This window comes from Myodes glareolus, chromosome 26 (genome assembly GCF_982192425.1).
Source record: "Myodes glareolus chromosome 26, mMyoGla1.1, whole genome shotgun sequence".
Classification (NCBI taxonomy): Eukaryota; Metazoa; Chordata; class Mammalia; order Rodentia; family Cricetidae; genus Myodes; species Myodes glareolus.
This window is the reverse complement of record NC_142051.1, coordinates 7,411,346-7,438,681: the sequence shown is the minus strand read 5'-3', so window position 1 is coordinate 7,438,681 and position 27,336 is coordinate 7,411,346. Positions and strand designations below refer to the sequence as shown.

Genomic DNA, 27,336 nt, shown 5'->3' with positions numbered 1-27,336 from the left:
GTAGAGATTCTTTCCCTCAAAAAGTGTACTCTAAAGGTCACAATTAAATTAAACACCAACATTTATTAAAATCAAGTTGATACTTCCCCAGAATGAGATTCCTTCCCCTCCCTGGTGGCAGCTGGCAAGTGGCTTATGGAGCTCCACAATGTTGCACCATGGTGACACAGAAGCCATGAAGGGATGCAAGCTCATTGCTATGACAGTAACCTCTGGGGTCGTTCCCAGAAAGCTTCAAGGGCTGAACTACTTGTTAAACACTGATGTGGAACAGCTATGAATTATCATGGCACTGTGGAGCTCTCCAGCCAGCTGCCCCCCAAAACTAAATTAGCCTTTTATGATATAGAGCAACAGTGTGCCCAGGAGCCAACTTCTTCATCAGCTTAATGCAGAATGAATGACACAAAAATATATAATGCGTGGGAGTGGGGCTAGCAACTCACGCGACTTAAAACTACTGCCTTGGCTACAGCGTTCAATGTTTGTACGCTTGACCAAAGATGATTCTGGGGCTGTCTTGAGCACGGCTGTTCTGTTATCTCCTATGACTTAACAGTCTAGCCAACCAAGTAAGAACCCTGTACTTCCCATAAATGCGAGTAGCACAAACCTCCTTGATTTCTCTTTCTACTGTTTGCTCTGATGTGCACGCAACCTCCAGCCCCTCGACAGTAGACATGTGAACTCAGTTAGACAAACTCCATTCTTCTGATCAGAGCTACCACTCTGAAAAGTTTGTAGAAGGCGTTGCTCTGATATCTCACACTCATTACAACTTACAGCTAAGACTAGAAACTTAACACCAGAGGAAACACTGACCAAAGCCCACTTGTTCATTCAGCAAGGTTGCTTCCCCCTCACTGCTGCCACTCGCCTTGCTAACAGAGACCCTTTCTTATAAGCTGTAGCATTGGCTGTATGTCTAACTGGAAACTCTCATTTCTGATCTTATCTGAAGGCAGGTGCCACGCACTTACCCCATCCGACCCTAGAGGCAACGATCACTTTACCGTCCAGTTCCAAATCTTCACATTAAAGCAGCAAAGAGTCACGCAGAACGGCTGCTTGCAGGCTACATGTTTCTTCATCAACGCCAAGGAGCTGGCAAGACTGGGTGCTGTGCACTGAGAGCAGATGATACAGGCGATAAACGAGCAACGTCTAATTACTCAGTCATTGCTCAGATTCAGAGACAAAAGCAAGGAAACTGAGAGTTCAGGGTGAAACCCCATCTCCTCTAACCCTATTGTGCCTGTGGACCGCGGTACATATTAATGAACATCAAGCTCTATTTTTAGACCTCTGCAATTCCAGAGGCATAAATCATCCCTGAGCCAACAGTCACCTTCGCACGAGCAGTGCCCGAGCAGTGCCGCGCTTAGCATTTCGCAGGATCCGACAACAATGTAACAGGAAGCAAGTGGTATTTAAAATGAGCCGTTATAACTTTCATAGATTAAAACTAGCCCAAAAATAGGTCGTTCAGGGGACTCTATGGAGTAATAATTAAAAGAAAAAGTGATAAACATGTCATTTAACTAATCCTGTCTTTACAATAGGTCTCATGGATGAATTTAGAAGGCAGGCCTTCTGCAGAAAACAGAAAATGCTAATGACATGGTCTTTAATTTTTTTTTTCTTTTTGTTTTTTCCTCCCCACTTTGTTTATTTGGTTTTTTTTTCATAATGCCTTTAATCCTTTGTGATTTTAGCCACCAGGCTTCTCTCTGAAATGCACATCTGATTAAAGAAGGAGAGAAACAACACAGCTCCAAGACACGCTGGTCAATGTGCTATTTTTATAACAACCCACATCCATTATTATGGAAATAGAATTAAAAGCAAAATTTCCCAAACCTAGAAACCCGCTCCATAGAGATAGTTAAAAAAAAAAAAAAAGAAATCATTTGTATTACTGAATAAGCCTGAAACCAGCATGTAACATAAATACATCAAGGTAACCTGCCAGTAGATACAAAGACTGAACGTTATCTCATGTGGTTATATGCCAGGCAAATACCAATAATCATATACAGTTTCAAGATAAGCAATAATAAGTCCTCAAATAAGAAGACCCAGCCATACCACTTGTCACACACATTTCATCCCAAATGTTTCTGGTGACTGGGGTGACCCTCTGCACTAGATAAACCAGTGGTTCTCAAGCTTCCTAACGCCACTACCCTTCAATACAGTCTCTCACATATGGTGACTTCCAACCATAAAATTATTTTTATTGCTACTTCATAACTGTTATGAATCATACCACAAATATCTGGTATTCCCAATGGTCTTAGGTGACCCCTGTGAAAGGTTATTTGACACCCAACCCCCTGGGGAGGAGGTGTGACCTATAAGTTGGAAACCACTGAACTAACTGGCTTTATTAGGGGCAGACCCAAGTTTCTCATATCTCAGGGACAGGAAAGGGCTTTAGAATTTGAATAAGCCTGTCCCTTGGAGTTTCTTGGCTCAGTTTAGATGCCAGTGCGCCCAGAGAGACCTGGGGTCTGGGATGCTGTTTCCCTTGAGGCTTATATTTCCAAGAGATGACTTCCAGACCCCTGAGGAAGACATTCCTACATCCTAACGCTGACAAAAGGTGCAAAAGGATTGATAAACATTTCAAAGATGAAAGAAAGTACTTACAATTACAGGTTCTCTGGGGTAGAAACTAAAAGAAGGAGGAAGGAAATGTTGGTCTCTGTGTAACAGGAAGAACCCAGGTTCTTACTTTTAATTTTTATTGCTTTTACTCCACTTGGGTGAGTATGATTACCATAATACCCTCTTTTACAGAGGGTAAGTGCCTGCTGCGAGTCCCCAGGAGAGGGCAAAAAGCAGAAAGAGCTAAACTAAAATGGTAATGGTTTCTCAATCATTAAATCAGCACAAATTAATATGGCATGCCAAACCACATACGTTATGGACTACAAGGAGTATTGATAATACAGTTCACCAGGGGAAAAGCAAATTCTTAATAAGCCTTTGCTTTCCTGCCCATCCGACAGGGACAATGATTTCATTTTTAATTTGTTCAGAAGTAAATTTATAATGATAACCAAAGGGAAACAATTTGCTCCCTTGTATGCGATTATCTATATAATCATTAGACATTAAAAATGTATTATTTTGAGTATAGGAAGCATTCCACACTCATCTAAATAATGCATGTCACTTGACAAAATGCAAAGCACACAGCAGAGAGAGATAAGCTAAGAGGGTCAAGGTACCAAAATTCCAAATAGTCCTCCAACTGGGCGTGCAATTGGCTGACAGTGCATTCCAGACAGGTCATTCAAACTTTTTCATGAAGTTTTTTACCTACAGACTGTGATTTACCACCAGGTGCTCTGGCAGAGCATTGTCTAATGTTAGCGCTGAGAGGGATGTGTAATACCAATCAATAGGCAAATAAAACAAAACCACAGACGTCAGAAGGATGGATGCTGCCGAGGGAGTGTTTTCAGGGGAGCCCTTCAGAGAGCGGCATCAGAGGGAGCCATTCAGAGGACATGGCCATTAGTAGGCACTATGTCTGTAAAGGTGTCCCTGTTCAATGAAAAGTAGGTGCAATCTTAGTTCACACTAAATGTTATGATAAAAAAAATAAAGAAACAAATAATGGTTTGATGAAAGCACATGAGCCCCAAGGTAGATATTATCTCAAAAGTGTTCTGGTTTCTGATGTCTGGGGAGAAAAGAGGCAGAAGGGAACGAACGCTTCAAGTGCCTAACCTAAATTTCCTCACTCTCAAATCTGACGAGTTTACACTAGAGACCATATCCCAGCCAACTTCCTCAGGAGCCATAGAGCAGCAGTAAGCCTCCCTTCAGTGTGCTAGCCTTTAATGTACTTAATCGCAGAGGCTCCTCCTCCAACTCTGACCCCTAAGATCCCACTCTCCAGACAGCTGCCTTCTTTTCTGGTCAGCAAATTGAAAGTTACAATAGCTTCATTGCCAGGAGCCTTGTGTGAGAGCTTGTCCTGTCCGACTGTAGCGGTGTTCTGTTTCCACAGGATCGCAGCCTCCCTTTGACTTCACCTCTCTCCTTCACCCCCTCTCCATCAGCCCAGCCACAAAGGTCAGGAGAAAACGCCCCAGGGGAGAAGCCTGCTTTCTTAGTGCTCTTCAAACATTGATTTTTTGCTTTCTTATTCTGATCTTGCTAAAATCCACCCTTGTCCAGCCTTGGGAACTAAAGTAATAAAAATTAAAAACATACTGGGTTTCAACTTTCAACTATGGAAAAGTATATGTAAAAGTAATATGTAAAATTATTTTTTTTCAAAATAAAATAAAAATGAGGAAGAATCAAGAGTTGATAAAGATGTGGGGTAGGGGAAAGAAGAAGGAAACAAATCCTATGTCAAAATAAAAGGGACGTGTGACTGCTGAAGGATTATTAAGGCTGTTTTCTTTCTTTTTATTTGTATATTTTGGTTTAGGCACCTGAAGTTTAAACTTGCATTAGAGTGGCTTTATTTTTTAGGATTCTAACTAATGGAAATTGAGTCAAGATGAATTTCTTTTTGAAAATATTTTAGTGATTTTTATGAGTGTTTGCCTGCGTATATGTATGTATGGTGGGGTAGGGGTGTGCACCACATGAGGACCTGGTGTCCCTGAGGGCACAAAAGGGTGTTAGCTTCAGTGGAACTAGAGTGACGGGGGAGTATGAACTGCCGTGGGCACCAAAGAAACAAACCTCTCAAAGAGTAACAAGTGCTCTTAGCCGCCGAGTCATCTCTTCAGCGCCGAGAGGACCTCCATATGTGTGTCATCGCATCATTTTCCCCTTCCCTTTCCTCTGGCCAGCCCCTCCTGCCTGCTTCCTCCAGCTTCTCCATGACCCCTCCTCTTAAACTGACAACCTCATCTTCTTTGATTATTATTGTTGTATATGAATGCATATATAAGCATATACAGATATAGAAACATAACCTGCTGAGTCTGCTTTTGTTGTTTGTGTGGACTTTGGGGCTGACTGTATTATACTAGATAATCAGTTAGGGGGCTCATCCCTGAGCGTAGTTAATTCTTTCTCTCCCAGCAGCCCTTAGTTGCCTGTAGTTCTTCATCTAGAGGTGGCTCCCTATGAGATTTTCCTCCTTCCATGGTAGTTTATCTGTTGATAGTGCCATGTTTGGAGAGGCAGCCATTTCTAAGAGAGACTGTTTCAGAGCAGACTTCCTGATATTCTGACTCTTAATTTTTTTTTATCCTCTGTTCCTCAATATTCCCTGAGCCTTGGCTGTAGGAGTTGTTACATTTACCTGAAATTGTACACAATACATATAAATGTATGTTCATGTGTGTATGTGTAAGCTATACCACTTAGTCTGACAATGCTCCTTATGCAAGCATATGTGTATATGTGTGTGAATGCACACGTGTCGGGGAGAGGGGTAAGTTATGCCACTTGGTCTCCCCACAACTACCATAAACTAACAAAAAACCCTGTGCCACGCAGCATGGGAAACTTCCTTACAGATGGTTGGTCAGAATAGTCCAAATGACTCCCAGAACTTTACAGGGTACTGCTGTTGCCCTCAGTTGGCTCTCAGAAGTTGAAGATAAACCCCGTGCTGAAGACACTGCACACTTAGGACCCGGGACTTGGATTAGTAGTGTTGGAGCTGACCTGAAAGCCTCTTTTATTCTCTCTAGCTCCCAAGGCAGCAGAAAATGCCGTGCAAGTGTCCAAGAGAGAAACGCAATTAGACAGACATAACCAGCTACGGCCTCTGATCCACAATTACCGGCATGGTGAGAAACACATAAAGACGCCATAAGTGGCGCTCACGTATAGGGAGAAACCAACAGCTGTCTAATGGATTTCAGGTCCACTAAACAGGAGCGAAATCATGCCTGGTACTGGAAACCTGGCCAGCTTCCCAGGGCTGGTGAGGTCATAGGCCTTAGAAAGGAATCCACTGCTGCCACTTGGCTAGACCAGCATAAATGCTTAGGGCATTCTGAGTCTCATCCTTAAACCCACATAAAAGACATTTCTCTTTATACCAAATGGAGACCATCACAGACAACCACAACTGGACACCGTGCCTAGAGCAGTGGTTCCCAACCTTCCTAATGCGGCAACCGTTTAATACAGTTCCTCACACTATGGTGACCCCAACCACAAAATTATTTTGGTGCTACTTTGGTGGGGGAGAATTGTCTGTATTCTGTCAATCATGTTTTAAATAAACGCTGATTGGCCAGGCAGGAGGTGTAGGCGGGAAAACCAGACAGGAAGTGGAAATGATGCAAGGAGAGCAGGAGAATTCTGGGAAGGAGGAAGCTGATTCCTCCCACTCCTGCACAGACCACCAAAGCAGTAGGATGTGAGCTACCCCACTGAAAAAGGTACTGAGCCACATGGCTAACATAGATCAGAAAAATAGGTTAATCAAGATGTGAGAGTTAGCCAGTAAGAAGCCTGACCTAACGGGCCAATCAGCTTTATAACTTATAGAGATCTCAGTGTGATTTTTTAATCTGGGACTAAACAGCTGGGGAAACTGGGCAAGACAGAAACCCACAAACAAGCAAGCTCCCTAATGTTACACTACTTCATAATGGCAATTTAGCTACTGTTATGAGTCATAGTGTAAATATCTGATATGCAGGTTATCTGACATGTGACCCCTGTGAAAGGGTCATTTGACCCCCCCCAAAGAGGTTACAACCCACAGATTGAGAGTCACTGACCTAAACCAATGGATCATGTATCCCCTAAGCCCAGTAGCTAGACTTGGAATGGCTTTCTTAAGGAAGATTGTCATGGAAAGAAACTAAACTAGGAAACCTGTAAAATAATTATTTCCTGGGGAGGTGCCTGGACCTTTCCACCTCCTGTATTTGTATTTTCCTCAGTGCATAACACAGCAACAGCCTCCTCGCTTTCTGTTTCACTTCAGTTAAAAATTTCCTGGAAATAAAATAAGAATCACACTGACTGGATAAAAACGATAAAAACGACAAAATTTTAATGTCATCATCAATACTTGCCAGAGAACACTATCTTTCTGTCCAATTCTCCTTCAGAAGCTGTGAAAGATTGTAATCTAAAGGCTTTATTCAAAGCCCAAGAAATACTTCAGTAACAGCGTTCCTAGGCTCAAGAGGCCCTAGAACAGCAGTTAAGAGTTCTGGCTGATCGGCCAGGATTCCCAGCACCCACATGATGGTTGACAACCATATGCAGCTTCAGTTCCAGGGGATCCTATGTTCTCTTCAACCTTTATGGGTAGCAGACATGTACCTGGTACACAGAAAGATATGTAAATGCAAAAACACCTACATACAAACAAAAGAAAAAAATGCACTCACATTTACTGCCTTTTCTTCATGTTTTTTTGTTTGTTTGTCAGGCTTTGTAATTCATTCCCACATGAAGGCATTTATCATGTATACATTATTTCCTAATGTGTAAAAGAAAATTAAATTACTTAGGAATTCAAAAATCCATAATGGCTCAGCAATTGAAGATATTTTGTTAAACCAACCAAGCAAAACATTATAAAACATGGGTCAATCTATTTAAAAACCTCCAATTAATAAAACTTTCAGCAATAATAAAAATTAATTCTATTGCCGAACACAATAATTGTGTGATTAGATTAAAATCCTCAACCAGACTGTGAGTTGTATTTTTAAGTATATTCAGTATACTTTAAATATTTGAGTGTTTTGCTTATGTGTGTGTGCCTGGTACCCTCAGAGATCAGAACAGGACATCAGATCCCCCAGAACTGGAATTACAGGCAGTTGGGAAAATCTATGTAGTCCTGGGAACTGAATTCAAGTCCTCTACCAGAACAAGTGCTCTTAATCACTGAGCCATTTTTCTAGCCCTTCAGTCGTGATATTCCCACTTTTCAGATAAGCGATATATAAGCTTCAGGTTCGGAGATCTAATATGAACCAGAGTCTACCTGGACCTAAAGCCTATGATATTGACCATCATGCAATGGTCTCCAGCATATGGACAGAAAGAAGCACTGTCCAAATTGCACAGGTTGCTCTTCTTGGTATAATCCATAACATTGTCTCAGTTCACTTTTCTACTGTTGTGATAAAGCACCAAAACCAGGGCAATTTATAAAAGAGATCATTTAATTTGGGCCTTACAGTTTCAGAGGGTTAGAGTCTAGGATTATCATTGCAGGGAGCATGGCATCAGACAGACAGGCATGGTGGTGGAGCAAGAGCTAAGAACTCACATCCTACAATCACAGGCAGAGTAAAACAGTAGGAATGGCGCAAGCCTTCTAAAACCTCAAAGCCCACCCGCAGTTATAGACTCCTCCAACAAGGTCACATTCCCTAACGCTTCCCAACTGGCCACACTAACTGGGGTCCCAGGGTTCAAACATGTGAGCTTACATATACGGGTCATTCTCAATCAAACTGCCATATCAAGAGGGCCCAGAGATATCTCCAGAAAAATTTTTGGTAAAAATTTGTCATAGGTATATTAATTCATAGCTTCCATATAATTAAAAATTATTTGGATCCATTTAGGAATTAATTAAAACATGATTTTTGTCATTTAGACTGAGGCTAACTCCTAAAATAAATATAGTCTCTCTTTGAAAATATTTTCTCAAAATCGACTTGATGATGTGGCTATTTTCTATTTTAATTTCAAATTCAAAAGTGAAGGAAGTAAGATTATTATGGTAGTTTGAATGTAATTGGCCCCATAAGCTCATAGGAAGTGCCACTATTAGCAGGTGTGACCTTGTTGGAGGAAGTGTGTCACTGTGGGGACAGGCTTTGAGGTCTCCTATGCTCAAGGTACCACCCAGTGTCTCAAGTCACTTCCTGTTGCCTACAGATCACAGATGTAGAATTCTCAGCTCCTTCTCCAGCGCCACGTCAGCCTGCATGCCGCCATGTCCCAGCACAATGATAATGGACTAAACCTCTGAACTGTAAGCCACCGAAATAAATGCTTTCCTTTAAAAGAGTTGCTGTGGTCTTGGTGTCTCTTCAGAGCAATAGAAGCCCTAACTATGACAATTATCTTGACTACATTGCAACCAAGCATTGCCTTCCATGTGCACTACGTATAAGCCTTCCCTCTTGGTCCCCATTTTCCAAGTCTCTATGCCAGATCACCCTAATGTTTCCCAAAGCCCAGTATTTCACATAGTGCTGATATTTTTTCTATTTATTACAGAATATTACAAAAGCTACAGTAAGAATTTCACAGTTCGTGAGTCTTTAGCCTTGGGTCAAGTTATACCACAGCTTAGTCTTTCTCAGCTCTTGTTAGCAGAGACCACTGTGTAAACAGAAATGCACAGACTTCACATTACACAGCCAAATCTCAGACCATAAGCCAAGTACACAAAATACCACTTTTTATAGATTTATGTTTTTACAACTGTGTAATACGTTATCTCAATATATTTTGGGCTTAAAAATAAGTAAATAATTATGAAACAAGGCCATGGAGCTTGGAAGCAGATGTGATGGAGAGACCTGAGGGATGTTGGAGGTAGTGAGGGTTTTGCAAATACATATTGTATATATGCATAAAATTTTCAAAAATAAAATTTTTAGAAAGGAAAAAATCATGCCGTCCCTCACACCTCCCCTCATCTGTCACTCTACCAAGATGACTGGAAAGTGGGGAGGGCATTTCAGGGTCAGGCAGAAACCTCGTGCAAGAGAAACTCCAGGAGTCTACAAGGATGACTCCAGCTAAGAGTCCTAGCAATGGAACTTGAACTGGCCATCTCCTGTGACCAGGCAAGGCTCCCAGGACATCAACTCAGTCACATAACCTTTGACCTACAGTCTGTCCTGCCTATGGGATGTGCTGGGGGAGGGAGGGTAGTACAGAGGTTGTGAGAGTGACCAACCAATGACTGATCCAGACTGAAACCAATGCCACAAGAATGAGCCCACCCCTGACACTGCCTGGGGCACCAGGACCCAGAGGCTGGACAGCCCATAGACTTAGGATAGAACCAAAGACAAACACAACTGGAGAAAGGAAAAGCCAATGTAATGATACCTAATGATATTCTGCTGTACTCATAGATTGATGACTACCACAATTGTCATCAGAGAAGGTTCATCCAACAACTGATGGAAGCAGATGCTGATCCACAGACAAACATTAGGCAGAGTTCAGAGAATCCTGCTGAAGAGGGGGAGGAAGGATTGTAGGAGCCAGAGGGACCAAGGACACCATAAGAAAACCCACAGAGCCTGAATCAACAATTAGAGAGCCTTCATGGGACTGACCTAGGCACTCTGTATATATGTTACAGTTGCGTGGCTTGGTCTTCTCGTGGGACTACTAACCGTAGGAACGGGGACTGTCTCTGACTCTGTTGCTGTCTTCTGGGACCATATTCCTCATACTGGGTTGCCTGATCCATCCTTAATACAAGGGGATTGTTTAGTCTTACTGCAAGTTGATATGCCATGTTTTGTTGATATCCATGGGAAGCCAGCTCTTTTATGAACAGAAATGGAGGAGGAGTAGGTTGGGGGGAGAGGGGAGTCAGGGGAAAGGACTAGGAGAGAGAGGAGACTGTGGTCAGGATATAAAATAGATTAGATAGATAGATAGATAGATAGATAGATAGATAGATAGATAGATAGATAGATAGATCGATCGATCGATCGATCGATCGATCGATGGATGGATGGGTGGGTGGGTGGGTGGGTGGGTGGGTGGGTGGGTGGGTGGGTGGATGGATGGATGGATGGATGGACGGACGGACGGACGGACAGACGGACGGATGGACAGATAGAGATGGTTGTAAAAAAAAAAAAGTCAGCAGCCTCCACATTTCCTCTCACCTGTCATCTTTTAATCCAGTAACATTGGATTTTAATCATATGGAAAAGGCTTAATTGTACCAAGGCACAAAAACTATTTCCACCACACGTCATTACTCTGCTTCCTTTTCTGTCCAGGGTTACTGTCCTGCCCGCTGCTTGACTGCAGGGTCTAAAGGACAGACAGGTCAAAACAACTGAGATTTGGAGATAGTGCTTATTTATAAATTGAGCACAATGCTATTTTTCCTCTAATTTGTGGTTCCCTATCTCATGTATATTTGTGGGGCACAGACTGTAAGCTTCACCCAGGCAAGAGTCCAGGAGAGACAGTCACTAAAAAATGTCATGAAGGATTCAGCTGTGCTCCTCTTAGATCCACAAAGCCCAAGGACTCTGGAAGACATGAAAGGCAACAACGATGAACTTATAATGAAGCTGTTGGAAAAAGTCATTATGACTGTTGTCCTCGGAGGAAGAGAAAACATAAAGGATGCGCACAGAGAGGACTCTAGGAGAAAGTCACCACCGACAAATCAAGGAAGGCACTCCCACGCCTGCCAACACCATCACCTTGGGCTTCTAAGCTCCAGAATTATGAAAAAAATAAAATTTTGATGTCCAGTACCACCCAATCTATAGTGTTTTGTTATGACAACATTGGCAAACCAAACCACGCATGAGTGAGCATCAAGGTTCCATCGCAAACTAGGATGTTCAAATCCTGAAGACTGTCTACTTTGTAAGCTGAAATCATACACATACTAGTTTCTCTGTTTGTTTGGGCTTTGTATCCACTCCCACTATATTTATATTGCATTCCATTTGCAGTAATTCACAATAGATGTAGTTTTGCTTTTCCAGGACAAAATGTTTACAATTCTGTTTTCAAAACCCAAACACTGCATTTTTGGAAGTGTGTTTCAAATAGTCAACACTTAGAACTGAGATTCTACTGCTGATTCAGACTGTTTAGCCCAAGACCCCACAAGTTTCTAAGAGACATGTTTGGCCTGATTTTTTAAATGCTCAAAACTTCAAATGTCACATGTCTTTATGGGCTTTCAATACTTTTATGTTATAAACACTGTTCTTTTCCTTAATTAAAAATGAGCTATCCCAATACTACCATTTTATATGACAGACACATAAAATCCAAGAGTGAATTGTTTCTGGTTTTTTTAAGCATGTGATATATGTATGCTCACTCATGTGTGTCCATGTGAGCATGAAAGTATGTATGTATGTGGAGGTCAAGGGGACAAGGTCAGATACCTTCCTGGGAACTCAACTCAGGTTGACAGTTTAGGCAACAAGAGTTTAACCATCGAGCTCTAAAACGTTTTCCATGTAGCTTATAATCTAAAAATGCATGAGTAGATAATGTAAAGACAGAAACAAAATGCAGCCTGCCATGTCAGCTATTAGCACATAGTCGAATACTGAATTTCCTTCCCAGTTTGGAAGAATATTTTCCCTCTGTGTATCTGAAGCATACAACACAGGACTTGTCATAAGCCGTATTTATAGCATACCCTCATCACTGGCAATTGTTGTCCCCATTTATTGTAGTTACTTATTCATTTTTGAAATATTTTATATTTTGAAATTATAATTATATCATTCCCCCTTTCTTTTTCCTCTCCCAACCCCTCCCGCACACTCCCTTTGCTCTCACATGACTTTCTGTTGCACAAAATAAGAGGTTTTGGACACCTAGAGCAGAATGTCTTGGTCACAGATATACAAGAACCCACCTTCTCCAAATGTTTAATGACTTCTAAAATGGTGGCACCGATTTGCATTTCCCGCAGAAACAAGCATCCAGTAGACCTCTATCCCCTTCCATAGTTGATGCTGCTGGGCTAGTATCATCTTTATTTGACTCACCATGTTGAACCTTTGTTTGTGTTTGCTGACCCTATCAGTTTTTTCTTTTGTGAAATGTCTATAAATGAATCTGTTCATTTTCCAGATGATTTGTGGATGCTTGTGTCACTGACACCAGTCTTTGGACAATTTTGTAACAAGACTTTTCATTTTCTTAGAGTGAGTTTTAGATTAACTGAAGTTCTTAATGTTAATGTGATAAAATACGCAATTTTATAATCCACATATTTCATTACTCACGCAAAAAAAAATAATTTTCTACTTTTATTCCCGAAATAAAATTTTGCTTTAGACATTTAAATCTTTGATATATTTTGAGTTACTTATTGCATAGGATGAGAGATAAGGATATTGGTACATATGTTTATAGACAGTTAATGAACCATTTCTTCTTTAAGCATTGAACTTTATTTAGCTCCATGAGGTTACTATTACATGATTCTCATAAAAAAGGCCTCACATTTCTAAAAATTAAATAAAATTCTAGTTACTCATATGTTGTTTTTCTAAATGAAAGCAAATCTTGCACAGTCATAATTGAAGTTGCTAATTTCATAAAATACAGTAAGAGGGGGCTACAGAGATGGCTCAGAGATTTCAAGAATGTACTGTTTTTGGAGAGGACTAGAGTTCACTTCCCAGCACCCAAGCACTGAGGCTCACAGCTACCTGTAACTCTAGTTTCAGGGCATCCAGTACCTTCTTCTGGATGTATTCATATTCACAGAGAGAGACACACAACACACAAACACACAAACACACAAACACACATGCACGCATGCACACACTCTTTATTTTCAAAACTAAAACCATAAGCTGGAGATATGGCCTCTTACAGAGGACCTGGGTTCAGTTCCCAGTCTCTACATGTTGGTTCTCAATCACCTGGAACTACAGTCTCTAGGGATCTGATACCCTCTTCTCGCTTCTGCAGGCACCAGATATGTATGAAGTGTTTTTATATTCATGCAGGCTCATGAACATAAAATAAAAATGAGAAAGTAAAATTAAAACTAGCTGTCTAGATATCACAGAGCTATATATAGTCTTTGGGTTTAGTTAATTTCGGTGTGGTTTTTATAATAAAGTTTAAAATAAAAATCTTAAAAATTACTTTAAGAATGATTGTTTTAAGGAGGTAAAACCTGAGGTGATTTCCCTAACACTGAAAATTCCCAGCTCCTCCAGCAGGTCACACTAAGGAATCTATTTGATTAACTGCAACATAAAAGAGAAAGAACTTGCAATGGCAAGCAAATGTAATCATTTCTCCATATATCTGGATCAATTTCTTTTTTGGAACTTCTACTGTGGTTTAATTTGTTTTACAATTATTTTTATATTAATTATTTTGAATACTACTTTAAAATTAAGTTAAACCAATCTCTGCCTCATGGATAAGTAACAAATGACATACAAAAAGTGGATAAATTACCAAATATCCACTACAAAAAAAGAACTTTCCTTTCTCTTTGCTAACCTCATCAATCAATGACTTCTCATCTATTAAAAAGTTAGGAGGTTTGGCTTTAAAATCATTTAACAAAAGTCTATTGACTATCTCCTTCTGGCAAAGCATTGCACTACACAGAGCAAACCTTAGGTCTGCTGTGTAACAGTAATTTTAAGATGCAACTGTGCATGGCATTGCAGCACAAACTTTGACCTGCAGTAAAATCAGTAATTTAAAAATGCATCTGGGTACAGCATTACATAAGAGAAGTCACCAAAAATATTGCGGCTATGATAGTAATTATTGAGCACATGCATTTCAACCATCTCATTAAACAGATATTCTCGGTTTTCTTTTTAAAGCACCCATTTGATGATTTGATGATATAGGAAATCTAGAGAGGAAATAGTCTACATTGGTAAAAAGTCATTAAGTAAAATCTATTCCCAAGCATGCTCTGAGAGATGGCAAGACAGACAATGAAATGTGTTATCATATCAAGTGAATGATTTTCTCTCCAGCCAAGAGATGGGAGCAGGAGTGAGCAGGAGAAAATAAAGAATTTTTTCAAAGCTCCTCTATAGTGTATACAGTCAGACACCATTCTAGCACAGACAGCCATGATGGGGAAACTATCAATGTACTCTTGGGTGTTCAGCTGCCTCAGAAGCATAGGGACTTCTACATGAAGTTATGGCAGTTACATGCCCACTTAGGTCGTATACTTTCCAATCTCCACCATTCTGTGTGTTTTCTACACCCCAATGCATGTCAGCTCACCTACAACACTGCAGTATTCCACCCAGGCTCCCATTGCCAATGAATGCATGATGAAGTTTATGAGTACCCAGTGGAAGTTCCCACCTCTCCCCATGTCTCCTCTTCTACTTTTAAAACTTGCCAGTATCATATCTGCTGGGAACTCTGTTTTCTTCTGAAGTAACCTCTTCTTAATCTCTTAAGCCAAAGTAAACCAATGTGAGAAATTAGGCAGGCTTTATCTATCATTCACCAGGAAGTCAATGTCTTTCAAAAAATTATAGAAGAAACTATGCTGCCACAAAAATATCAGAAGGAAACTATTTCACTAGCCATCAAAGGAACTTGGATAAAACCCAAGGTTCACAGTGCTATATATGGAGTGCTGTTCTGCTTTATTTTTGTTGGTGTTGCTATGATAAAACACTGGCCAAAAATAGCTTAAAGAGAAAAGGATCTACTCGACTTCCACATCCGTGTCACAATCCAGCACAGAAGGAAGATAAAGTGAGAACTGAAGCCGAGACCATGGAGAAGCATTGCTTGATGGGTTGTGTCCATGGCTTGCTCAGCCTGTTTTCTTCTGCAACCCAAGAGCAACTGCCTAGAAGTGGCACTACCCACAGAGGTTTTGATACTCCCACATCAACTATGTAACAAGAAAATTCCCCCACAGAAATACTAACCTGTCAGTCTGAAGGAAGCAGCTCTTCAGCTGAAATCTGCCCTTCCCATATTGTGTATCAACAAACCAACCAGCAAAGGAACTGAGTGGATTCATTAACGCCAGAGATACTTAATAACTGAAATTAATAGTTGAAAGAAATAGCAATGAGTTCACTTGAGTGTTGTAGGGAATTGTATGCTGGCAAGAGGGTGTTTATACATTGTAAACTGGTCTAAGACGGAGTTCATTTTCATCTTGTGGTCATTACAGGTCATGATTATAATAATAGGGAAGATATTTAATGAGACATCTGGTCTACCTCTGCTAGAGATAGGACCCACAACAAATAAGTACAAAATGACAAGATGATGTTCAAAACCATTCCTTCATTCAGTCATTACCCTAGTCAATCATTTGAAACAAAAGTGGATGCCAGGCATGTATGTCAGATAAATGACAAAGGCAGCTGTGACCCCCATGCCTCTGGAGCTGATATTCTGTCCATGGTCCAAAGCATCCCAAAAAATTGGAGTCGCTGCAAACACAAGCAGCACCATTGACTCCCAAGCAAGTGTCACTTTCTCTAAATTAAGCATGACCATTGTTTCCTGCTGAGAGAAGGAAGACTGTGCAATATGATTCACGTCAATCACCAGCCTGTGTGGCCAGCACAATCTTAAACCAGATGACCTGCCACATCTTTCTTCACTAACAAACAGAGAGGTCCCGAAAAAACCTAAGACTTTCACAAGTCTAATAAAACATTTCTGCACATGAAAATGCAGAGAGTCTGCTTTGTGTTGGTGACACCCCCACTTGACAGTAATAAGTCATCATTTGGGCTCAGGGGACTCTAGACACTCTGAAGTAGATGCCATTTTGTCTCCTTTAACCTTCACAAGTTCTTTCTCTCAGGACTATTATTATCATGCCATTTTATAGGTGAGGGAAATAAGGGATAGAGAGGCCAACAACTTCATACTAAGTTGCACATCTTTACATCTGTCTCCAATCTAGGCTGCCTTACACACCTCAGCTTATACCCTCTGTGACCACTGTTTCTTCATTGATCCCTTCAACAGAGATCCTTCAACAGAGGCAGAGTTATAGAGCACAGTGGTTGGGAAACACCCCCCAAGGTGCTGGGTCTGTTGAGGGACAACATTCACATGGGTAGCATGGAATTGGTACCACGTAGGAGTATGCTGTATATAATATCATGTAGCAACACATAAAATACCAGGCTAGTCTACTCCCCCAACTTTCTTACGTTTCTTCTCTATTCAAAAACACCCCCTTCTCCCTTCTCTTCCCCTTTCTTCTTTACTTTCCCAGGGCTTGAACCCAGTCATGTCCAGTCCATCTCATCCTGAAAGCCTTTCTAGGCTTTTCTGACCTCAAGAGTTTGTCTGTAGTGCTTCTTTGAGCAGCCATATGATGCTCACTCTGCATACACTAAGTCGCTGTTCACAACTGCCTAATGTTTCTGATTCGCCATGCACAATTATTTACATGGGTGTATTGAAGTTCATGGAGGATAGAAAGCAGTTTTCACTCTCTCCCTGGGCATTCCCCTACACATACACACACAGACACACACACACCATATCATAGAGTGCTAAAATTTCCAGAACTACTCTTTGGACAATTGACAGGCTCACTGATTGATCTATTGAGTAAGCACTCACCTCCATATGTCTGCCTCATACAAAGATACACACAGTGTGTGGGCCTAGGTGGCAATGGACTCAAGAGAGGGAGTGAAAAGGGTTTTTACTCGGCAATTGTCTTAAGTATAAAAAAATTCTCCAGAAATGGACATGAATAAAAATTCAATCTGAAAAGTCTTAAAGAAAGAACGGGAAAAGTGAGAAAAAGAAACTTGTTTTATGCATTTAGCACTAAACTACTTTCTTGAGATCTGAAAATCAAATGATTCTCTCCATCCGTTCTGTCATTTCCCTCCAGAAGGTGTGATATGTCTCCCGCATTTCAAGTGCCTCTTAAAATGGGAATTGTTAACCCCTTCTGCTTTAAGTGCTTTCTATTAAAACCACCTCTCTGACTGTCTGCCTCTCTTTCTCTCTCTCTTTTTCTCTCTCTCTCTCTTTCTCTGTCTCTCACTCTGTCTCTGTGTGTGTCTCTGTTTCTATCTATATCTCTGTCTCTATCTCTTCCCACATAGCCTGATCTCTCTCATCCCACACCCTCAAAATCACTTTTCACATTGAATTTCTACTTCAGGTGTCAAAACAGTTCCTGAAATTTGTTCATGAGCTTGGGCGCCCTCTGCTGGCTCTGTAGCAGCACCACATGCATCCCTGCAGAAACTAAGTTTGTCCTGTATACAAATTAAAATTTAAACTCAATAGTCAACTAATGTAACGTTTTGGAAAAAGCAAAGAATCAAGACGTGAATCAACCAGGATTAAAAATCAAGATAATATGTTTTGAAGAGAAACAAAAAAAATCGTTTCAGTTTTTTGCATTTGTTCCTTTCTGTTGTAGAATAGTTGGGCTCAGAATGGGGTGGGGGGACAAAAAAAACACAGAGATAATAATATAAAAACTTCTAGGAAGAAAATATCTATAAGAAATAAGTTCTAGCATATAGACTCTGGAACCAAATAAAAATGAATGACCACAGATTATGTACAGTCCTAAAGTAAGGTTTCTAAATAAAGAGAAAGCAGTTAGCTAATATCCCTGAGGGAATGAAAACCAAAGCTATTGGTAATAATGCTGGAATATACTTACTACCCAACCTCATGGTATAGAAAGTACTGAGATTACATACATATCAATAACAATCCTAAAATCACAAAACATATTTACTAAACATAATGGAAATGTAGCATACATCAAACTAGAAATGGCATTGATTCCTGTTAAAAAGGAAATGTTATTTCTCATTTAATTGATTTGGTTCTTGTTATAAAAGATGATGGTTCAATTGATCTAAAATAAACCATCAAAGCACTGAAAAGAGAGAAAATGATCTCAATTCTTCAAAACCTGGAAATTCCTGTAGTATGATCTACAACTTTTTTTCCATTAAGGTAGGGTAGTATTCTGCAATACTAGCCTCGGGATGGATGTATGGAAGAATTCAAGCAAGAACCTAAGTTGTTTTTCCCAATACCGTGTATGGCAAAGTCACCTCTCTCTCCAAACTACAGTTCCCACAGACAGTTAACCAAGATGTCATCCCACCATCACCTACATCCTTTAAAATGCCCAGTGCCAAGCAGAAAGTGGGTGTCTCATACTCAAAGAATTAACATTTTTTATTAAATTTTAGATTTAATGTTTTTTTTTCCAAATGTAGCAGGAGCTGCATCACGGGAACCCAGCAGGTTGTTTGTAGAAAACCTGGCTTTTTAAATGACCCCCAAAGCAGGAAACCAACCAAGTAGATCTTCTCACAGATAGTCTGTCCAAGCAGGAACCCTGTGAGGCCATTTCAGTCATATGCCCATGAAACTGGCCCTAATCGTGCCCCAGGTTGACTGGAGGTTAGTGACAATATAATCTTCATAGGTTGTTGTTCTCAGAGTGCACAAGCCTACCTCATCATGGGTTCCTGTTCCCAGTGTGCAGAATTATAACGACCTCGCTGTGGGTTCCTATCTTGGCTTGCACAAGCATATTGAGTTCATGTTTACTTTCTTCAAATGATCTCCTTTGCAAGACAGACATTATTACTAAAAGCAAAATTGTTTCCACTTACCTCCCCCAAATGCATGCTGGATCCTGTTAACATGGCATGCGCTTGTTCTAGTCCAGCTTAGCTGAGAAGACAGGGTGTGAACTCGTCAGTTCTAATATGACTCACACATCGTTTTGTCATATCTTTCCTGTGAAAAGCTTTCCTCCTTAAATGGTTAGAAAAGGAACTTTAAGCAACCAACTCCATAGACTAAAACCTGCTATCTACCATTGGTCCCCAGTATAGCGTAACAAATAAATTACCTCAAATTCTGTGTCATTCTTTCTTCAAACATTCTGAGTATTCATTTTTCTTAGTCAAGGACAGCAGTATCTTTCAGAAGGTATAGTGAAGCAGTGTTTATATAGAGTTTAACTGAGGGTTTCACTCATAACAAGCATTGAATTTAGTATTAAATATAAGAGTCTAAATCAAATAAAATCAGCCGGTTGTGTGCAAGAAACCAGTCATTTTAAAACTCAGCTATGTTAGCCAGAAATAAAAGCCCATACTTTAAGGATCACAAGTTCAATGTCAGCCTAGGTTACATAGTGGTAATCAGGCTAGCCTGGGCTATGGAAGTATGTTTGGTATAGCCCACATGTTCACTATATTTTAAGGTACTTATATGTATGCATGTATTCATCATACATATGTAATGATTCTCTCCTCTGAGATAAACACCATCATTAATAGTAAGAACATAAAGATGGAAATGGTTATGTTTCTGCTCCAAGCAGACCCACCAACCAGACCTTTACATGAAAAATTTTAATATAATACACCCAAATGCAAGAACTGTTGAAAACAGTTGCCCTTGAATCTCACCCATTTTTTCTACTTTCCAACACATTACTTGATATTTCTTTTCAAATTAGGTATTCCTGAATATTTGCATGCCGAACAGTCTTGTAAGACAGAAATGGTGTCTCTTTCCAAGACGGAGGGAAGCTGTATCTTCTCAAAGGGGTGATAAAGATAGTGTGTCTTTGTAGGGGAAAGTTAGAGCAGACAGGGGAACCATCCCCTGTGCAAAACTGAGGTTCCCAAAGTTTTAAGTCTCTCTGAGGAGTAATAAACTCAACGGGTGTGCATGGTGGAAAGGAGAGGAGACTCTGTGTAAGGAGCAGACTGATGCCAGGTTACAATGCAGGCGAGTGAACAAGGGGACGGTGTGCACAAGGAAGCAAGAACGGTGTGCACAAGGAAGCAAGAACGGTGTGCACAAGGAAGCAAGAATGGTGTGCACAAGGAAGCAAGAACGGTGTGCACAAGGAAGCAAGAACAGTGTGCACAAGGAAGCAAGAACGGTGTGCACAAGAAAGCAAGAACGGTGTGCACAAGAAAGCAAGAACACAGGAAGTGGGACCACACACAGACAGTACCTTGGAAGGCTTCATATGTTAAGTGGAAACTTACTTCATGCTAAGTATTCAGCTAACTCTATGATTCTAGAAATGCTATGCCAACTTTGGGTAAATCTTCTTTTTTATGTACAATAATCATTACCCCCCACATGCAAAAAAAATCATTAAATTAAGAAACTGAATGATATGATAGCATTGATGTGATTATTTCAAGGAGTCCAGTTTCCGAAGCTCTTGGCTGAGTAATTTTTAGACAGGAAGTGCTTGTGGGATGCATTTGAACTGAGCACCATGTTGGGATGTGCCCAAGCCTTTTAGGCAGAAGCGAAGAGAACGCAGCCTGTGGCTGCACACGACAGTGTCCTGATGGAGCCAAGAGCACATGAGGGTCAGGTGAGTTAGCTGTTGTCTAAGCACAGCCTTTTGTTTTACCTAATGATGCACCATCAGGGATGAAACCTAGTTTGAGTACGAGACAAGATCAAGCCCAAAAAGGCTTAAGAATTGGGCACGAAATGTGACAGGAAGGACATAGCACCTTCCAAAGGAAGATGCCATTGTACCACACCTCCACCATCAGGCTGATACTCCTGGATCCTTTCTTCTTTGATATGCAGAAACTGGATTTCTTTCATTTCAGATTGTTGCTCATTAGTTATACAAGCCTCTTTTCATTGTTAAATTGCTCTCTTTTTCCTAGCTAAGAAAACTGTTTAGGTACCTTAAGAAGAGATGCAATCCCATTATCATTTTTCTTATTAGAATTAATGGAATTTTATTTTTACCACTTCGCTTTTGACTTAGCAATAAGTTTTCAAAAATGAATCAAATCCACTACGTGAGTGACAGATGTAATTTGAATTTTGTGATAGGCTCTGAGAAGCCAGCGAAGTTCTAAAACTGAGACTCACTATCTGCCTTGCTGTCCCTGATTATAAGCTGTGTCCCTTTGTCTGACTATTTGAGTCTAAGGCCTGGTTCTAGCACAGAGTGGACATCTTGCAAAACAAACTCTGTTTTAGGGCAATGATTCTTAACCTGTGGGTGACAACCCCTTTGGGGGAGGGTCAAATGATTTTTTTTCACAAGGGTCACCTAAGATCATGGGTAACACAGAAATTTACCCTATGGTTCATAACAGTAGCAAAATTACAGTTACGAAGTAGCAACAGAAATAATTTTGTGGTTGGGGGGGTCAGCACAACATGAGGAACTGTATGAAAGGACTGCAGCATTAAGAAGGTTGAGCACCACCTCTTTAGGGTTGTTGCCTTTAAATGAAAGATTATAACAATCCTGATATCACGCTCTTCTGGAAATTGAAAGGTTTGCTGTAAATTAAAGGATTAGGAGAAGGCAGAGTACATGATAAATACTCAATTAAATGTTCTCTGCTAGTGTTTTTACTCTCTTCACACATGTGGCTTCCACAGTCGTTCTGTAATAACACAGAGAGCTTTGAGAGACAGCGCTGAAGAAGGAAATCTACAGGCGGGTACCATCAAGGCAAGAACAGTGGGCGCAGAGAAAGGAGCGAGTGGGTGGTGGGAAATAATAACGGGTCCTGGTTTGGACACATTGAGATAAAACGCCTGATTAGAAATTTGGTTCGGTTTGGGGTTTTGTTGTTGCTGTTGTTTCCTTCTTCTGGTTGTTCTGGTCAATTTTATTACCGCCTTCTAGGACCAAAAGCACTTAAAATCAAATTAAGATTATACTTAGGAATTGAAGCTGAAAAATACATAAGCTTGAGAATTTGCATTGCTTATTCAACGTTAATCAGTTGGGAGACACAATCTAGAAGCTAGCTCGTTATCGTTAGCTGACAACAATCAATGCCCTGGTTTCGCACTCAGATAATTCATTTCCCTGGAAACTGAGAGGTTGTTAAAAGAACATAAATTAAGCATTTGTTTACCCTGCCCGTTTCAGGGCTAAATAATCAACAAAGCTTAGAGGTAAATGTTTCGAATGGAAAGGGTTAAAAACATAGAAATCTACGTAAAGACCAAGGGGTCATCATAGGTGTAAGCGGCAGCTCTTCCCTCTATACTTCTCCTCCTACCACATGGGAGCCCCAGCCCTCCCATCCCACCATACTTTCAACTCCTCCCCTCCACTCTGCCCTCACCTCCTCCTAATCCCTCCTCTATATTCTTACATGGAATGACAGAGACTATTCCTCATACACATTTATGTCCCTTACTCCAAGAATGGCATGTCACATATGAAGGCATTGTTGGTTACATAAACCCACTCCCTAATGAAGCTCCTTAACCACCTCAAAAGCGAAAGAGTGGATACTCAGATAGCATCAGGGCCACACAATAAACAGTTTCGAGGACTTCTCTATAGCTGCGAATACTATCCAGCATCTGTGTGCTCGAGGTTACTACAGATACAAATTAATTTCAGTCTCATGCTTTAAACTTTTATTATTTCCCAAATAATTTCATGAACAACATCATAAAATATTCTATCTTATTTACTGCTCTAGCCTGAATGTGAACAAGAGTCCTCAATAAATATTTAACTCACTGAGTAATAAACAGATTCCTTCAGTTTTCTGCTCAAAAGCAAGTATTTCTCTGTTCCTATTTCTCACAAATAAACTATCCAAGTAAGAGAAAAATTTTTTCCTTCATCATTGGTTCTCCCAGTAACGTAAAATAAAATCAGCAGGGTACTCTGCCAACAGCTGGACCGACAGACGTTCTCATTCACATCCGTGCCAGTGATATGCTTGGAGTCGATTAGAAAGCCATCCAACAAAGATCAAGCTATATTTCACTTCCATTGTGATGGGGGACAGCAAACAACCCTCTCCAAAGAAAGAAATGAGTTGTCATTGTAACACAAATGCTGTTAGGACATTGAAAAGAATGAGCCTCCTCAAATAATGGCACCACCAAACGGCCTCTCTACCCATCTAGCCAGGCACCTGCTTATATCCATAAGTCTAGACTTCCCCAATCCTGTGCCAACTAGTACTAATAAAGAGCTATCATATAATAAGGAAGCTGATATCATCCTCTTTGAAAATTGAATTTTGCTAAATTCTAATGTGATTTTCTTTAATGCCAACTGCCAAGCAGAATCCCTCAAACTCAGAACTGTTACCATCAGAACAGATGACTCCAGATTGTCAGAACAGTCCTTTATATTGTGAGGTGCTTAGCAGTAACCCTGAACCACACACACTAACTGCCAATAGTACCTCTTCTCCTCCTCCCTATACTGGGAAAGTGTTTAGGGACATTGATAAATGCCCCCAGAATTCAAGTTTGCTCCATTTGAGAATCATAGCTGTAGAGGGTAAAAAGTGTGGCAATTTTGAAGATCCAGAATGCTCTAATGTTCTATTTCCCAACCATTAGGGATAAATGAGAAGTTTGTAAGTTATGATTTAGTAACACTCCATTAAACAGCATATTAAATTAACTTATAAATCCCAAGTCCCAGTTATAACAGACGATAAACATAGATCCAAAAATAGTGTGTTCATGAACTTCACTTTCTCACATTTTAGCAACTAATTCTAACCAAATATTAGAAGACAAGGGCACATTGTCTCCATCATCCCATGTGACCTGGGAGCCTAGGGGACCAAGAACATATTGTGTCTCATAGCATTTTCCCTTTGCTCTGAGAAAACAAGGTAATTTGGGTCTTTTCAGCTGATGTGGAGACGCCTTTAGCATTTCCCTGCTGTTACTGAGAGTCATACAAAGAAGCAAATTTTGAAAAGGAGAGAAAATGTCACATTTTACCTCAAAATGAAAACAATAAAAAGGAAATGAGACAATGTAAGGGCATAAGGAATCAATGAACATATGAACTAACACTGCAGATATGGCCAACCCAATCCTGAGGGTTGCTACTCACTAGCACATTCCCCAGGGTGTATTGTGAAATTTAGGGATTCCTCTTCCTTATTTTGTTTCATTATGTATTCCCTGCCCATCTGACACTCCCTAACACTAAGCGGCAGTCACTAAGCTGGGGACGTTCCCAGACTTTGAGACCACACACACACATAGGTCTCTAGTGTATTCGGAACAAGGATCTTCTTAGTGCAACTTAAATTTCACTCACCCATCCTTGGTATCTTCTGAATGTTCACATTATAAAATTAAAAAACAATAATATTCATTGTGAGGGGTGTACCTATTCATAAAAGAAAGTCAAGACCAGAAGAAGAGAGCCAAGGGAAAAGGGTGTGTTAGGTAACGTGATTTTAACCGTGAGAAACCCTGTCTTCGCAAGAAGAAACTCGTGTCAGTGGTCCAGCAGACTAAAAAGCTGACGAGTGACGAGAGCCAAGAAATTGCTAACAAAACGTTAGCTCCCAGTTGCAGTGTTGATGCAGAACAGGAAAGGCCAGCAGACACGAAAACCACACTAACGGAAAGGGACAGCGCCATACAGCTCACTGGCTTTTGTTGAGAAAATGACACTTAGGAACCATGCGCATCAGGCCTTTCAGCTCCCTGGAGGAGCCAGGAAGAGGGAGCACAAAAGCAAATGTCAGCGCCAGTTCTCTGCTAAGTAATTACTGAGTGAACTTCCCCCTATGCCTGCTTGGGTTGTAAGGAGTTGTTGGTGGCATTTGCATACAGACAGCAAAACAAGTGACATTTGTACGTTATTATTTAAAGTTAGTCTGCCACATACAGATGGAGTGTGCTGGGCAAATCAATTGTTTTTAATAAAACTAGAACGTCCTGGAAGTCGAGGACTTTAGGAGTCTTACGTAAGCGCTGTTACATAGATACTGCTGTAAAATTTAGTTTACTCCACTGTGCTCCTAGAAAACCCAGATGGTCTTCTTAGAACTCTGCAGGACCGGTCTGAATTGTGACCATATACGGAACACACCAAGTTCACTGCGACCAAAGCAGCAGAACCACATTTTTGACTTTAAGTAGAGGTGTGATGGCTAATCTTGATTGTCAACTTTACTATGCCTAGAATTAACTGAAACTCAAGAAGCTGCTAACACTTTGAGAGATTTTTTCCTCAATAGATCATTTGAACTCAGAAGACCCACCCTAAATCTGGGCCACACTACCTAGTGACAACCCCTCCCTGCAAAGATCACGGAAGAAGGGAGCTTTTGCTTTCTGCCCTTACTTTCAGGGGCAAGTTCCTATCCTGAGTCATTCCTTCACTGGTGTTAGAACCTGATTCTTGGGGATTTCAACACAGAGAGCTGTCTAGGACTTCCCTGGGCTCCGGCACCGTACTGGGATAGCTCAGGCATCTGGTCTCATGGACTGAACAACTACTGGATCCCTGTCCTTTCCACCAGGAGACAGCTATCATTGGACAGCTTGGACCACAGTTTGTAAGTCACTCTAATAAATTCTATCTACTAAATAATATAATCTATATAAATATCTAATATAAATAATAAATTCTATATAAATTATATCTAATAATTATCTATCCATATAGATAGATAGATGACAGACAGACAAACAGATAGATACATAGATAGGTAGGACATAGGTAGATAGGATAGGTAGATGATAGTAGACAGATAGACAGACAGACAGACAGATAAACAGATAGATATATAGATAGATATAACATAGGTAGATAGATAGATAGATAGATAGATAGATAGATAGATAGATAGATAGACAGATGCATGGAGAGGTAGGACATAGGTAGATAGATGGATGAGTAGATAGATAGACAGACAGACAGACATAATGTGGGTCATCCTAGTAAGAACTAGGGCAATATGGACTACAATGGTCCAACTAAAGAGGTTTCAGAGGGGAACAATATAAGCAAATGAACTAGATATCATTCTTGTGATATTTTGGAAAAGATTGTGACTTTTTGCCCCTGTCCTAAGAATAGGCCTAAAACTAAATTGAAGAGATTTTGGACTGATTTTGTTGGCAGAGGAGACTTTGAGACATCCAGACAAGTGTGACCCCGGGCCCACACTCATGAAACACACTGGTCTCACCATGTTCCCCACCATCGTGAAACAGCTACAATGCCAATTAGGTGGCAGTAGCCTTTAGGACTGGCGAAGATCTCTCCAGAAGGTGGTATATGATTTGAATCAGCATCTAATGTATAGTAACACTTCTCTCGGAGGCTCATAGATTTAAATGCTGGGTCCCCAGGTGGTGGAGGTGTTTATGGAGTGTGAACTTGTTGGAGGAGGCCTGTCACTTCCCAATGTCTGTCTGCTTCTCTGTCTGTCTGTCTCCCCTGCACTCTCTGTGTCTCTCTGTAGTGCTTGTTGATAATACCCCCCTACAATCATGCTCCCTCTCATGATAATCATGGACTCACCTTCTGAAACTGCAGGACCCAATAAACTTCTAAGTTGCTTTAGTCGTGATATTTCCTCAAAGCAATAGAGACGTGACCAAGAACAAGATAAAAGGTTGCATTAACTTCAAGGTGGACATTGTGTCTGTAAAGCGAAATCTGTTCTCTCTCAGTGGTGTGTTTACAAACCCTACGTTAAAGGAATCAGCTCTATCTAACTCCAGTCCTCCCTGTTCAGTCTCCTGGACGGACAGACCTCTCTCTTCTCCACCTGCACAGCTGCTGCCTTTCTATTTCAGCTCCTCTTAACCAGATGCTCAATAGTTGTGTTTCTGGACAACTCAGCACATATCCAATAAAGCACTACAGGAAAAACTTCG

The 27,336-nt window shown here is 40.6% G+C and overlaps 1 protein-coding gene across 5 annotated transcripts in view; it reads right to left on the bottom strand.

Moving 5' to 3' along the window:
• Positions 1-27,336, bottom strand: part of Tafa2 (TAFA chemokine like family member 2) — a 448,779-nt gene that overhangs the window by 358,053 nt on the left and 63,390 nt on the right. For 2 of the 5 annotated variants that reach the window (XM_085683416.2, XM_048418684.3), the window contains exon 1: positions 981-1,264. The exons of 2 other annotated variants lie outside the window; for them this stretch is intronic. Coding sequence is in view for 1 of the 3 variants with exons in the window: in XM_048418684.3 (XP_048274641.1) it covers positions 981-985 (5 nt within the window). In the remaining 2 variants the exon portion in view is untranslated. Of the gene's footprint in view, positions 1-980; positions 1,268-27,336 lie in introns of those variants that run through there. One more of the 5 variants, XR_014999804.2, reaches the window with a different exon arrangement.